The sequence below is a fragment of the Sus scrofa genome, chromosome 9, assembly GCF_054392235.1.
Source record: "Sus scrofa isolate SSC_HxYL_T2T_F1_AM1 chromosome 9, Sscrofa_HxYL_maternal_Yorkshire_Landrace_v2.0, whole genome shotgun sequence".
Classification (NCBI taxonomy): domain Eukaryota; kingdom Metazoa; phylum Chordata; class Mammalia; order Artiodactyla; family Suidae; genus Sus; species Sus scrofa.
The window spans coordinates 37,290,200-37,302,490 of NC_139391.1; the positions used below are offsets into that span (position 1 = coordinate 37,290,200).

The following is a 12,291-nucleotide window of genomic DNA, read 5'->3' on the forward strand; positions in this document are numbered from 1 at the left end:
AATCGTGCCTTTTTGTTGGCATAAAATACCTTTTGGTTTCAATCTATCTTCACAAATAAAATAGGAGAAGAAAGGATTAAAGCATTTAAACCACGTAAAATTAAGTGGAAGGGAGGGACCTCAATAACTGAATTCAATTATATTTTTCCCCTAGTCATTTTAATCCAACCTTTTATTTTTGAATTGTCATTTATAATTCAAATACTCTTCTATTACAAACAAACTTTTTTTTTGCCTTAGCGAATGAAAAAAAAATGTACTTTCTTCCCTATATCTATTTCCCAAATTTTAGATTACCATAATTCTAGTTCCTAGTCTTCTCTATTTAAAGACTAATGTTTACTGTTGCTTCTTTTCAGGTAGAGTGCTAGTGCAGCTTTTTAAGGCAAGAAAGAAAAGTTTTCTGATTTTCTTTTTGTTTCATCCAATATTGAAAGTTTGTTCTTTTTATTATACTTTAGCTTTATGCCATGGTCATGTTCACTTGATATTTTAAAGGTTTTGAATGTCCCTCATCCACCTGAGACTGTGGTAGAAATTTTAAAAGGAAAAATTCCACTTGCATGTACATGTGAATTCTGATAGCCAATTTAAATTCAAATTTTAATATATTCTTCATTGCTATAATGAATTAATACTGGAGTTCAGTAGTAGTGGAAACTTGCCAATATGTTTTTTCTGGCTATGATTAAAAGGGCTAGATGAAAAGCACCCCCAAAAAGAGATTTTGTTTTACTTGGTTAGAGAGAGTTTTTCTGAAGTGAGCATGTTGAGGTTATTCTTTGGAACTTTGAAGTGCCATTTTCAGATACTCTAGTGTGTTGGGAGAAGGCCAGTTACTGAGTAATTACAACAACAATTTGTGTGACTGTTAAATGTGGTTAGTTATCTGTTTTTACTGTACAGGAGACAGGCAAACATTCATTAATTAATGCACTTAAAATGCTATCAGCAAAAAATTGCTATCAGGATGAAGGGCCCATATGTTAGCAGACCATTAGTAATAAAAGGAAATGCAGCATTTGGCTAAAACATATTGATAAGATAAAAAACACTGCTCAACTACAAAGCTTAAGTAAGCTTTCTAAAGGAGGAGAGAAAGAGGTTACAGTCGTGTGCTGGAGTTGAGGAGTTGGGGGTGTTGGCTCGATGGACCCAGTTTTAGTCGCAGATCTATCATTTACTGGCTCTGTGATATCAAGCAAGTTACTCAGCCACTTTACTCTTCAATTTTTTTCATCTATGAAATAGAATGATAATACCTCAAAAGTTTTGTTGCATAGATTTAAAAATATATGTACAACACTTAGCCCGGTGCTGATATTTAATAATTTGGTGATACTACTGATAATAAGAAAATAACAATATAAAGTGCTAAGGGACAGATACATATTAATAAAAGCACAGTTTTATTACTCTCTAATTATTTGATGTTTCATGTAGCTGTAATTTTAAAATTAGTTTAAGCAGTACAACGCTTAAGTCGCTGTGATCTTTGTAGAATAATATAAAATACTGTTTTTGCTTAATTTTTCCTTCCAAACATGAAAAATTATTTTTTGTGTAAAATGGAACTAAATTGTGTATGCACGAAAGGGGAAAAAGAGAGAAAATTACAAACACATGCATACACGAACTGAATAAAGCTAGCTGTTAAAGTAAGCATAATTATGATCAGATGCTTTAAATTCATTACTGTTGTTTTGCTACATTCACTTGTTTTATAGTCTGCTGATACTCATAGAGAGTCAGTAATTGGTGCCAACTCTTATGAAAAATTTGGGTGCAAGTGTTTAAAAACTGCTATCCACTAACTTTTTTCCCCTCCCACAGTTGAGAACACATTGAGATTATTTAGTGACAGAACAACTCTTTGAAGCTCAGTAGAGAACCAGTTCACTTATATTATAGAGTCTTAATAAGTATTGCATTCATTGGATGCTTGTTAAAGTAATACTAAGGTGTTTTGTTTTTCTTTTTATTAAAGGTGTCATATATGTTAAGGTCTCCAAATCCTGACTTTTAAATTTTTTTAGAATGTGTTGGAAAGAAATATTGGACCTCTGGCACACAAAGACCCATGTTTGAGATCAATCTCTCACTTATTAAGCGCTTTGACAATGAACAAATCTTCTTCACCTTTCCTTTTCCAGCTAACCTTGATATGGAAACTTCCAAGTAATCGTTAGAATGTTTCTCTGAATAATTGCACATTGTTTAAATTTTACCTGCCTATTTAGTTGTATGTTTTATCTGGAAGTCAGCATAATACTTTTTCTTTCCAAAATGGGGGTAGAGAAAGAATAATAATCACGTAACAGAATAATTTAACATTATGCGTTATTTAGGGATATGACATCTTCACAGTTGCCATTTGAATTTTTATTAGTTTCACTTAGAATTTATCTTTCCTTGAAATTATAAAAACTGAATCTGTAAGTTCTGTGGACTTCCTTCCTCCTTGCATTAGTTAGTATTTAACCCCCTTTGAAACTTTTAACATTGATGTTCTCATTTCATTAAAAGGGGGCTTATAAACCTTGGTAAGTGAATAGTTTGTATCATAACAGTTGCCTTTCATTCTCAATGTTGTGAGCAACAGAGCAGCCTCAGGTCTGTCTTCAGAGTATGTAGTAGAGCTGGTCCTTGAATCTGGAGAAAGCCATGAGTAAAGCATGGTGGTAATGATAAATTGTCCAGACTGAAAAAACTTGTTAATTCTTATATTAGTGGATATTTAACGAAGAGTAAATCATGGTTGCAATTTCATATTACTTTGTGAAAAAATTATTTGTTCTTTCTTTAGTGACTTGTTACCATTGAAAGAATGGTTCATTTTCATTAAATTAAAAAAATATATATATATGTGTGTGTGTAGTTAGCTATGAATTTCGGATTGAGAATAGCCTTTTTATTGTTTTAACCCTTTTTTTTGAAGGGGTGTTTTATAATTTAAAACAAAAACTTTAGCTCCATTTTGTTGTTTGAATTTCATTATTATACATATTTATTTTCTTATTTTGAAAAACAGTAGTGTTGCATTTTCTGCCTGTGCACTGGAAAACTAATGGGGAAATTATAAAGCAATTGAGTAAAATAGCATCTTATAAGAATAATCTTTCATTGTTTTTCTGAGAAAAATACTGCCACTTTTCTAATAACTCCAAGGATGAGAATTTCATGTCCTTAATAAATTCTGCTTTTAGAGGAAAGTGAAATAATCATCACTGCATTTCTTTCTTTTAATTCTAATAGCCAACATTATATACTAGTCATATGTCAGACATTGTGCTGAGCATTTGTGTTATTTTATATAATTTTCATACCAACTTTATGAAATCTTTGCTCTTGTTATCTCCATGTTTAGGTGAGGAAATGGAGGTAGCTACTATGTTGATCAAAATTGCACAGCTCGTAAATGGTAGAAGTGCAATTTGATTCCAGATCTGTTTGCCACATTATTTAAAGTTTATGAAAATTATGCGAATCCCATAGTAAGTACTTAATGTCTATTGAAAAATGAATACCCCTGATCAGTTGGCTTAAGAAAAATGATTTTGAGTGTATAGTATGACTTGTAGCTGCTAGATAAGCTTATATGTTACTAATTTCCCCCCTTTTCATGTAGGAGAAAAGATTGAAGGAAAGGGAAGCCAGAAGAGAAGCAAATAAGAGACAAGCAAAGGTAAGAGTTTATATTTTAATGAGAAAATTGTTTGTAACCTTCTGTGAAATTTAAATACTCTTCTTTCCCATATGTATTTTATTTTATTTTTATTTATGCATCATGACATTTGAATTGGATTTAAGGCTGAATGTGTGTCATTTACTTTCTCATGTTCATTTCTTTCGTCTGTGAGGCAGGATGAAAATACATAATTTGTTGATTGGACTTTGCCCTCCTACCCGTGCCATCTCTTTCATTTTATTTTGTGCGTATCAAGTCTAAGAGATGGTTTACTCTGTAGGCCAGGCCTCAGAGGAATTTTTATATGTCATCTTCCAATGGGAGACAGCTGATATGAACCAACTTGATAGCAGGTAACCCTGAAGGCATTGGTCACTTCAGCTCCTAGAATCTAGGGGAAAGTGTTCTCTATTTCCCATCGCCACTATATTCTGTAAACAAATTTTCAGCAAGTGTCTAAGCTCGGTTTCTTTCAAATACATGTAGAGTTGTAAACACCATCATCCTTGTGCAACCTCAATATTACCTGATGCGTTTGACACCAAGGAAGGTTCAGCTTCTGCATTCTAAGGACATTTAGTAGAAATGATGTCCTAGAACCGGAAATGTGTGTCATTTCTCATGCTGTATCTCATTGTGCTATGCCTGCCTAGCCATGATTTCTTCTTAGCAGTTAGCAAAGATCCGACTCCCTTGAGTAAACCCATAATGTTCTTTATCGTTTTTTTTTCCATGCTGACCCTGGCACTTAGCAAGTCAGAGATGATAACTCATGCTATAGTTCTGAAGTGGGAAGCAATTACTCTACAGAGTAAGATGAAAAGACTGCTTATATTTTCAGTATTAAATATCACTCTGTCTTCAAAGGTGCCTGAAAAGCGAGAGCTACAGTGTATACAGCCTGACTGCTAAATCAGGTGGCAGAGTCTGCATTTGCTTTTAAAATACAGATGTAAACTGTCATGGCATAGACATGAGATCTCAGGGACCACTGGGGAAAATTTTAAATTTAAGAAGAAAATCTTAAATCTGATGAAAGCACTTGATATCTGTGAATATTGCATGTTCACTATTAAAATAAACCTGTTTTATTTTTACTAAGAAGCTTTCATTTCTGCACATGAAATATAAAATGACAAGTTCAATCTGGAGCCAAAAGAAAACCCTGTTACTGTGTTTCCTTTGTGTGGTTTGTGCAAATTTGGGTATATTACTAAATCTGGTTTATTTTTTATTTTTTATTTTTATTTTTATTTGTCATTTCTAGGGCCGCTCCTGCGGCATATGGAGGTTCCCAGGCTAGGGGTTGAATCAGAGCTGTAGCCACCGGCCTATGCCAGAGCCACAGCAATGTGGGATCCGAGCCGCGTCTGCGACCTACACCACAGCTCACGGCAATGCCGGATCCTTAACCCACTGAGCAAGGCCAGGGATTGAACCTGCAACCTCATGATTCCTAGTCGGATTCTTTAGCCACCACGCCACGATGGGAACTCCAAATCTGGTTTATTTTTAATGCTTGTTTATACTGTATGCCTCACCTATCAGAGTGGCTTAAGCTATAAGAAATTGCTTTCACCTCTGAGCCTGCCTCTTGCGCCTCTTCTTTTATTTCCCTATGAGTTGATGTATGTATTTAGTTTTGATACTGTGCCAGCTGGGAGATGAACACCTATAAAGCCCGTCAGGGTTAAGTTTGCTTCTGGGGAGGAACCAAAGTGAACTCTTCAAGCAAGACCCCTCTGTCCACAGCCCTCCCGTGTTTGTGTGTGTTTGTTTTCTGTTGTCTGAGAAAAGAGGAAGACTTCCTTGTCGAGGGGTTTGTCTCATTTCTGTATAACCACTGAGGATTGTACTGGGAACAAAGAGAAGAACAGCTGACATGGCTTTGCTGCTCAGCCAGGAGCTTTCAGGAGGCAGAGGCTGTGTTTCACGATGGCTCTTGAGTGGTTGAGCTGGTCCATTGCACAGCCTTGTCTGAGTGCTCAGACGGCAGCCTCAGGTAAGTAAGGGATGTTAGCAGAGGGATGAGAGAACAGGGTACAGCCAGGACCCAAACATTCCTCAGAACACCAAGGGCTGGCAGTAATGACAGATTCAGGCTGACTCATGGAGCCTGAGGAATTAGCTCGGACTAACTTCTTCACACCCAGCTTGTTCTCAAATGAAAGTTGGAGTGGAGGCTCTTATGGCTTTTCAGGTGCCATTTGGAAACAGTCCCAGGAAATGCTGGGGGGACATGGTAGAGAACTGATGGCCCAAAATGCTGTGATACTAGAGAAGAAACATATGAGATGAATTATCAGGTTTTCCTGTTGTTTGTGTGTGTCTTCATGTGTGTATATGCTCACATTTTAAAGGATGGATATGACTTTGTTTTAGAGGAAACCTTTTCTTCTCTTTAATATGTTTAAACATAGTCATTGTGTGACTTAACTGTTGCCTTCTGAGGCCTTCTGGTCAGCTTCAATCCAGAGCATCCTTCAGTCACTGAACCTATACCTACAAGTTGTCTTAGTGGTCAAAGAAAGTGGTATTTGCAGACTTTGTATACCAGGAAGTGTCGTCTTACCCATTTGTAGCTATTTTGAGAAATCAATGCATAGAAACTGAAATTATGGGAAAGAGAGACTTGGAGCTGTCTTTCTATCTTGTTTTATGCTTCACTCAGCAAACAACACATTACAGGAGGAACATAGAAGATACAGAGGGTTGGTTTAAAAATTGGAAAAAGAAATGCTGGTTTAAAAGTTGAGGAAATTATCTCTATTTCCCAGAAAAGAGAAGCCTTAATGATATTGTGAATTTTCAGTTTTGTAAATGATACTTGGCAGTTATCTCTTCCCTGACATAATAAGTATTCATAAGAAAAATTGCTTTAAAGTTGGAGTACAGTAAAGTAAAGTTGGAATGGACCTCTGAGAAGTCTGATATAACTTCTTGTTAAAAGATAGATCTAAGATCTGCCTAGAATATGTTATATGCAGTGTCAGGAGGTAGAGAGAGATACGAAGTTGAGACTCTTAAGAAAGTTTTCAGGATATCCAATATCTAGTGATTTGTGAGATAGAGGTCTTTGTGTATCAAAACTTTCTTTAGCAGAGAAATATTTTGAACTGCTAAGGAATATTTGACTTTTTCTTAAGCTAAGAGGATGTTGTATGTTCTTATAAGTTAGAAACTTTAAATTGAGATCTGAAAAAGTAGTTATAGCAATGATCAATAGACCACATTGCTTTTTGGATTCATTAAGGTTATATAATCTGGGAAATATAGCTTTACCTCATTATCTGGCTAGATTGCCTCATATTACTTTGATGGTCTCAAGTACTTGTAACAATCTCTGGTGGCGGGAAGGATTTTACAGAAATGTAACGAAAAGGAACAACAGTGCTGCAACTTGAGGAAATAGATCCTCAGAAATATCTCAGCACTGTGCTACTCTTGAAAAGAAAGTAGAACTTTTTAAAATAAAGTATATGGTTGATAAAACTGAACTCTGAATTTGAAGGAGCAAAGAGTAGGAAACAGCTTAGAGGTACTTAAACATCTGAAAGTTAAGTGTTGCTTGGAGTATGTTACAGATGATGCTTATAGTTCTTAATTTTTTAGGCATGGGAAAAGTGATATGAAAATAATTAAAATAGTATTGTACATTTTGAGGTTAAGGTTATATACCCACTGTAAATTTTAACTTTATCTTTCTGTTTTTTTAATTGCTTTTTAAAAGAATTAGTGACCCTGGAGTATGTTATTGATGTACTTAAGAAATAGTAGTCTTAGAAAATAGTTTCTTAGATACCTAAAGCGGTCTTGGTTAGTTCTTTCAGAATAGTAAAAAACGAAGTTGCTTAATTTTAGAATTTGAATATACTTGAGAGATGGTCTGGGTTTTCCTAATCTATTGGTTTACAATATCTTTTTTTTTTTTTTTAAAGGACTGCACCCAAGGCATATGGCAGTTCCCAGGCTAGGGGTCTAATCGAAGCTGTAGCCGCCGGCCTACACCACAGCCACAGCAACACCAGATCCATGCCGTGTCTGTGATCTACACCACAACTCACAGCAACACCAGATCCTTGACCCACTGAGCAAGGCCAGGGATCAAACCCACAACCTCACGGTTCCTAGTTGGACTTGTTTCTGCTGTGTCACAATGGCAACTCCTGGTTTACAATATCTTTTGCTCTGGCTAGTGGTAGTTTCATGAAGTAAAGCTAAACTTATTTCTTTTGATATTATGTTCTTTCTAGTTTCTTTTGTGCTGGAATATCCTTTCATTTATGAAATAATAATAATGATTTTTAAAATCCTCTTTACTTGGCAAAGTAATGGCAGCCCTTCAAAATCTTTATGAGCTTTCCCTGGTCCATGATATGTAAGAATGTAAGTCACTCATCTATTCTAGCAGTTTTAAATGGCACATTGAGTAACCTGGGGGCTCTTGGGAGGTGCACATACCCACCCCAGCCCTCGCTGCTGCCGCCATCACTTCAGGACACAGAAGGGTATTTGGCCAGGATCTAGGCTCCCATTCTGTCTTCAGTCAGAGCAGCCCCATTTTTCGCTTTGTGTACACTGATGACCCAGGAAAGCTTTTGTTTGAAATAATGGTTCTATTTAAATACATACAACCATAGATACTAGTTATTTTTGAAATACCCAAATAAATTTTTTTTAAGTTTTATTGAAGTATAGTTGATGTATAATGTTGTGATAATTTTTGTGGTAAAACAAAGTGATTGAGTCATACATATATGCACATCCATTCTTTTTCAGATTCTTTCCCATATAGATTATCACAGACTATTGGGTAGAGTTTCTGTGCTGTAAATAGGTCCCCATTAGCTAACTATTAAATATACCACAGTGTGCATATGCCAATCCCACACCCTCAATCCATTTCTCCTCCAAATCTGTCCCCTTTTGTAACCATGAGTTTGTTTTCAAAGTCTATGAGTCTGTTTCTTCTTTTCTGCAAACAAGTTCATTTGTATCCTTTTTTAAGATTTCACATAGAAGTGATGTCATATGATATTTGTCCTTCTCTGTCTTACTTCATTTAGTATGATAACCTGTAGGTCCGTTCATGTTATTGCAAATGGCATCATTTCATTTTTCATTGCTGAATAATATTCCATTGTGTGTGTATATACCCTGTCTCCTTTATCCGTTCTTCTATTGATGGACATTTAGGTTGCTTCCATGTCTTGGCTGTTGTAAATAGTGCTTCAGTGATGCATGCAGGGTGCATGTATGTTTCGAATTATGGTTTTCTCTGAATATATGTCCAGGAGTAGGACTCCTGGGTAATATGGTAGTTCTAGCTTCATTTTTTTGAGGAACTTCCATACTGTTTTCCATAGTGGTTGTACCAACTTACATTCTCACCAATAGTATAGGAGGGTTCCCTTTTCTCCATACTCTCTCCAACACTTATTGTCTGTAGACTTTTTGGTGATGGCCATTCTGACTGATGTGAGATGGTACCTCATTGTACTTTTGATTTTCATTTCTGTAAAAATTAGTGGTATTGAGCATCTTTTCTTGTGCTTTTTGGCTGTCCTATATGTCTTCTTTGGAGAAATGTCTATTTAGATCTTCTGCCCTTTTTTTTATTGGGATGTTGTTTTGTTTTGTTTTGTTGGCATTGATCTACATGAGGTGTTTGTACATTTTGGAGATTAATCCCTTGTTGATTGTTTCATTTGCAAATATTTTCTCCCATTCTGTGGATTGTCCTTTCATTCTGTTTATGATTTCCTTTTCTGTGCAAAAACTTTTAAGTGTAATTAGGTCTTATTTGTTTATTTTTGTTTTATTTTCATTACTCTAGGAGGTAAATCTGAAAAGATGTTGCTGTGGTTTATATTAGAAAGAGTTCTGCCTATGTTTTCATCTAAGAGTTTTATAGTAAACCAGTCTTATATTTAGTTCTTTAATCCATTTTGAGTTTATTTTTGTGTATGGTGCTAGAGAATATTCTAATTTCCTTCTTTTACATGTAGCTGTCCAGTTCCCAGCACCACTTACTGAAGAAATTGTCTTTTCTCTATCATATATTCTTGGCTCCTTTGTTATAGATTAGTTGACCATAAGTGCATAGGTTTATGTCTGGGCTTTCTATCCTGTTCCACTGATCAGTTATTTCTGTTTTGGTGCCAGTACCATACTGTTTTGATGACTGTGGCTTTGTGGTATAGTTTGATGTCAGGGAGCCTGATTGTCTCCAGCTCCATTTTTCTTTCTCAGGATTACTTTGGCTATTTAGGGTCTTTTGTGTTTCCATATACATTTTAAAGGTTTTTGTTCTACTTCTTTGAAAAATTCCATGGGTAATTTGATAAGGATTGTGTTGAATCTTTAGATTGCCTTGGTTAGTATCATTTTTGACAATATTCTTTTTATTTTTTATTTTTTTATTTTTAGGGCCACTCCCATGGCATATGGAGGTTCCCAGGCTAGGGGTCAAATAGGACCTGGAGCTGCCAGCCTATGCCACAGTGACAGCAACACCAGTTCTGTGCTGCATCTGTGACCTCTACCATAGCTCACAGCAACTCCAGATCCTTAAACCACTGAGAGAGGCCAGGGATCGAACCTTCATCCTCATGGGTGCTACTCAGATTTGTTTCCACTGAGCCACGATGGGAACTCCCATTTTTGACAATATCAATTCTTCCAATCCAAGAACATGGTATATCTTTCCATCTGTCTGTGTCACCTTTGATTTCTTTCAACAGCGTCTTAGAGTTTGCAGAGTACAGGTCTTTGCTGGTTTAGGTAGGTTTATTCCTAGGGTTATTTGTGTACTTATTTATTTAATTAATTTATTTTGATGAAGTGGTAAATGGGATTGTATCCTAATTTATCTTTCTGAGTTTTGTTGTTAGTGTATAGAAATGTGAGGCATTTCTGTGTATTAATTTTGTATCCCTTAACTTTACTGAATTAATTGATGATCTCTGGTAGTTTTCTGGTAACATCTTTAGAATTTTCTTTGTAGAGTATCATGTCATCTGCAGACAGCAACAGCTTTATGTCTTCATTTCCAATTTGGGTTCCTTTTTTTTTTTTTTTCCCCTGATTGCTGTTGCTAGGACTTCCAAAACTATGTTGAATAAGTGACAAGAGTAGATGTCCTTGTTTTGTTCCTGAGCTTAGTGAAACTTCTTTCAGCTTTTACCATTAAGAATGTGTTAGTTGTACGTTTTCATATATGGCCTTTATTAAGTTGAGGTAGGTTCCCTCTTTCTGGAGGGTTTTTATCATAAATTGGTCTTGGATTTTGTCAAAAGCTTTTTACATCTATTGAGATGATTATATGATTTTGTTCTTCAATTTGATGCCTGATTTGAAGATATTTAAAATCCTTGCATTCCTGGGATAAGTCCCAGTTGATCCTGGTGTATGATTTTTTTAATGTATTGATGTATTTGTTTTGCTAGTATTTTGTTAAGGATTTTTGCATCTATATTCATCAGTAATATTGGCCTATAATTTCTCTTTTTGTGGTATCTTTATCTAGCTTTAGTATCAGGGTGATGGCAGCCTCATAGAATGAGCTTGGGGGTGTTTCTTCTTCTGCAATTTTTTCCAATAGTTTCAGAAGGATAGGTGTTATGTCTTCTCTAAATGTTTGATAGAATTTGCCTGCATATCTCTCTTGTCCTTGATTTTTTTTTGTTGGAAACTTTAAAATCACAGTTTCAATGTCAGTACTTGTGATTGGTCTGTTCATATTTTCTATTTCTTCCTGGTTCAGTCTTGTAAAGTGGTAGGTACCTTTACGAATTTACCCGTTTCTTGTAGGTTGTCCTTTTATTAGCGTATAGTTTGTTGTAGTAGTCTCTTATGATTGATTCTTTGTATTTCTGTTGTATTCATTGCAACTTCTCCTTTTTCATTTCTAATTTTATTGATTTGAGCCCTCTTTTTTTTCTTGGTGAGTCTGGCTAAGGTTATATCATTTTTGTTCATCTTTTCAAAGAACCATGTTTTAGTCTCATTAATCTTTTCTATAGTTTTCTTCATCTCTATTTCATTTATTTCTTTTCTGACCTTTATGATTTCTTTTCTTCTGCTAACTTTGGGTTTTGTTTGTTCTTCTTTCTCTAATTGATTTAGGTGTAAGATTGTTTGAGATTTTTCTTATTTCCTGAGATAAGCTTGTATTATAAACTTCCCTCTTAGAACTGCTTTTGCTGAGTCCTGTAGGTTTTGGATCACTCTCTTTTCTTTTTCATTTGTCTCTATATATCATTTGATTTCCTCTTCGATTTCTTCAGTGATCTCTTGGGTTTCAGTAGCTTATTGTTTACTCTCCATGTGTCTGTGTTTTTCCAATTTTCTCTTGTCATTGATTTCTAATCTTATAGCATTGTGGTCAGAAAAGATGCATATTATTATATTTTCTTAAGTTTACTGAGGCTTGATTTGTGGCCCAGCATGTGATTTATGCTGAAGAATGTTCTAAGTGTGCTTGGGAAGAATGTGTATTCTTTTGCTTTTGGATGGAATGTTCTATAAATGTCAATTAAGTCCATCTAGTCTAATGCATCATTTGAGGCTTGTTTCCTTATTGATTTTCGGTATGGCTAATT

The 12,291-nt window shown here is 35.3% G+C and overlaps 1 protein-coding gene across 1 annotated transcript in view; it reads left to right on the forward strand.

Annotated features, from left to right (window-relative positions):
• Positions 1-12,291, forward strand: part of DDX10 (DEAD-box helicase 10) — a 258,007-nt gene that overhangs the window by 153,078 nt on the left and 92,638 nt on the right. Inside the window, exon 16 of the mRNA XM_021062753.2 lies at positions 3,629-3,685. Coding sequence (XP_020918412.2) covers positions 3,629-3,685 — 57 coding nt within the window. The remainder of the gene's footprint in view (positions 1-3,628; positions 3,686-12,291) is intronic.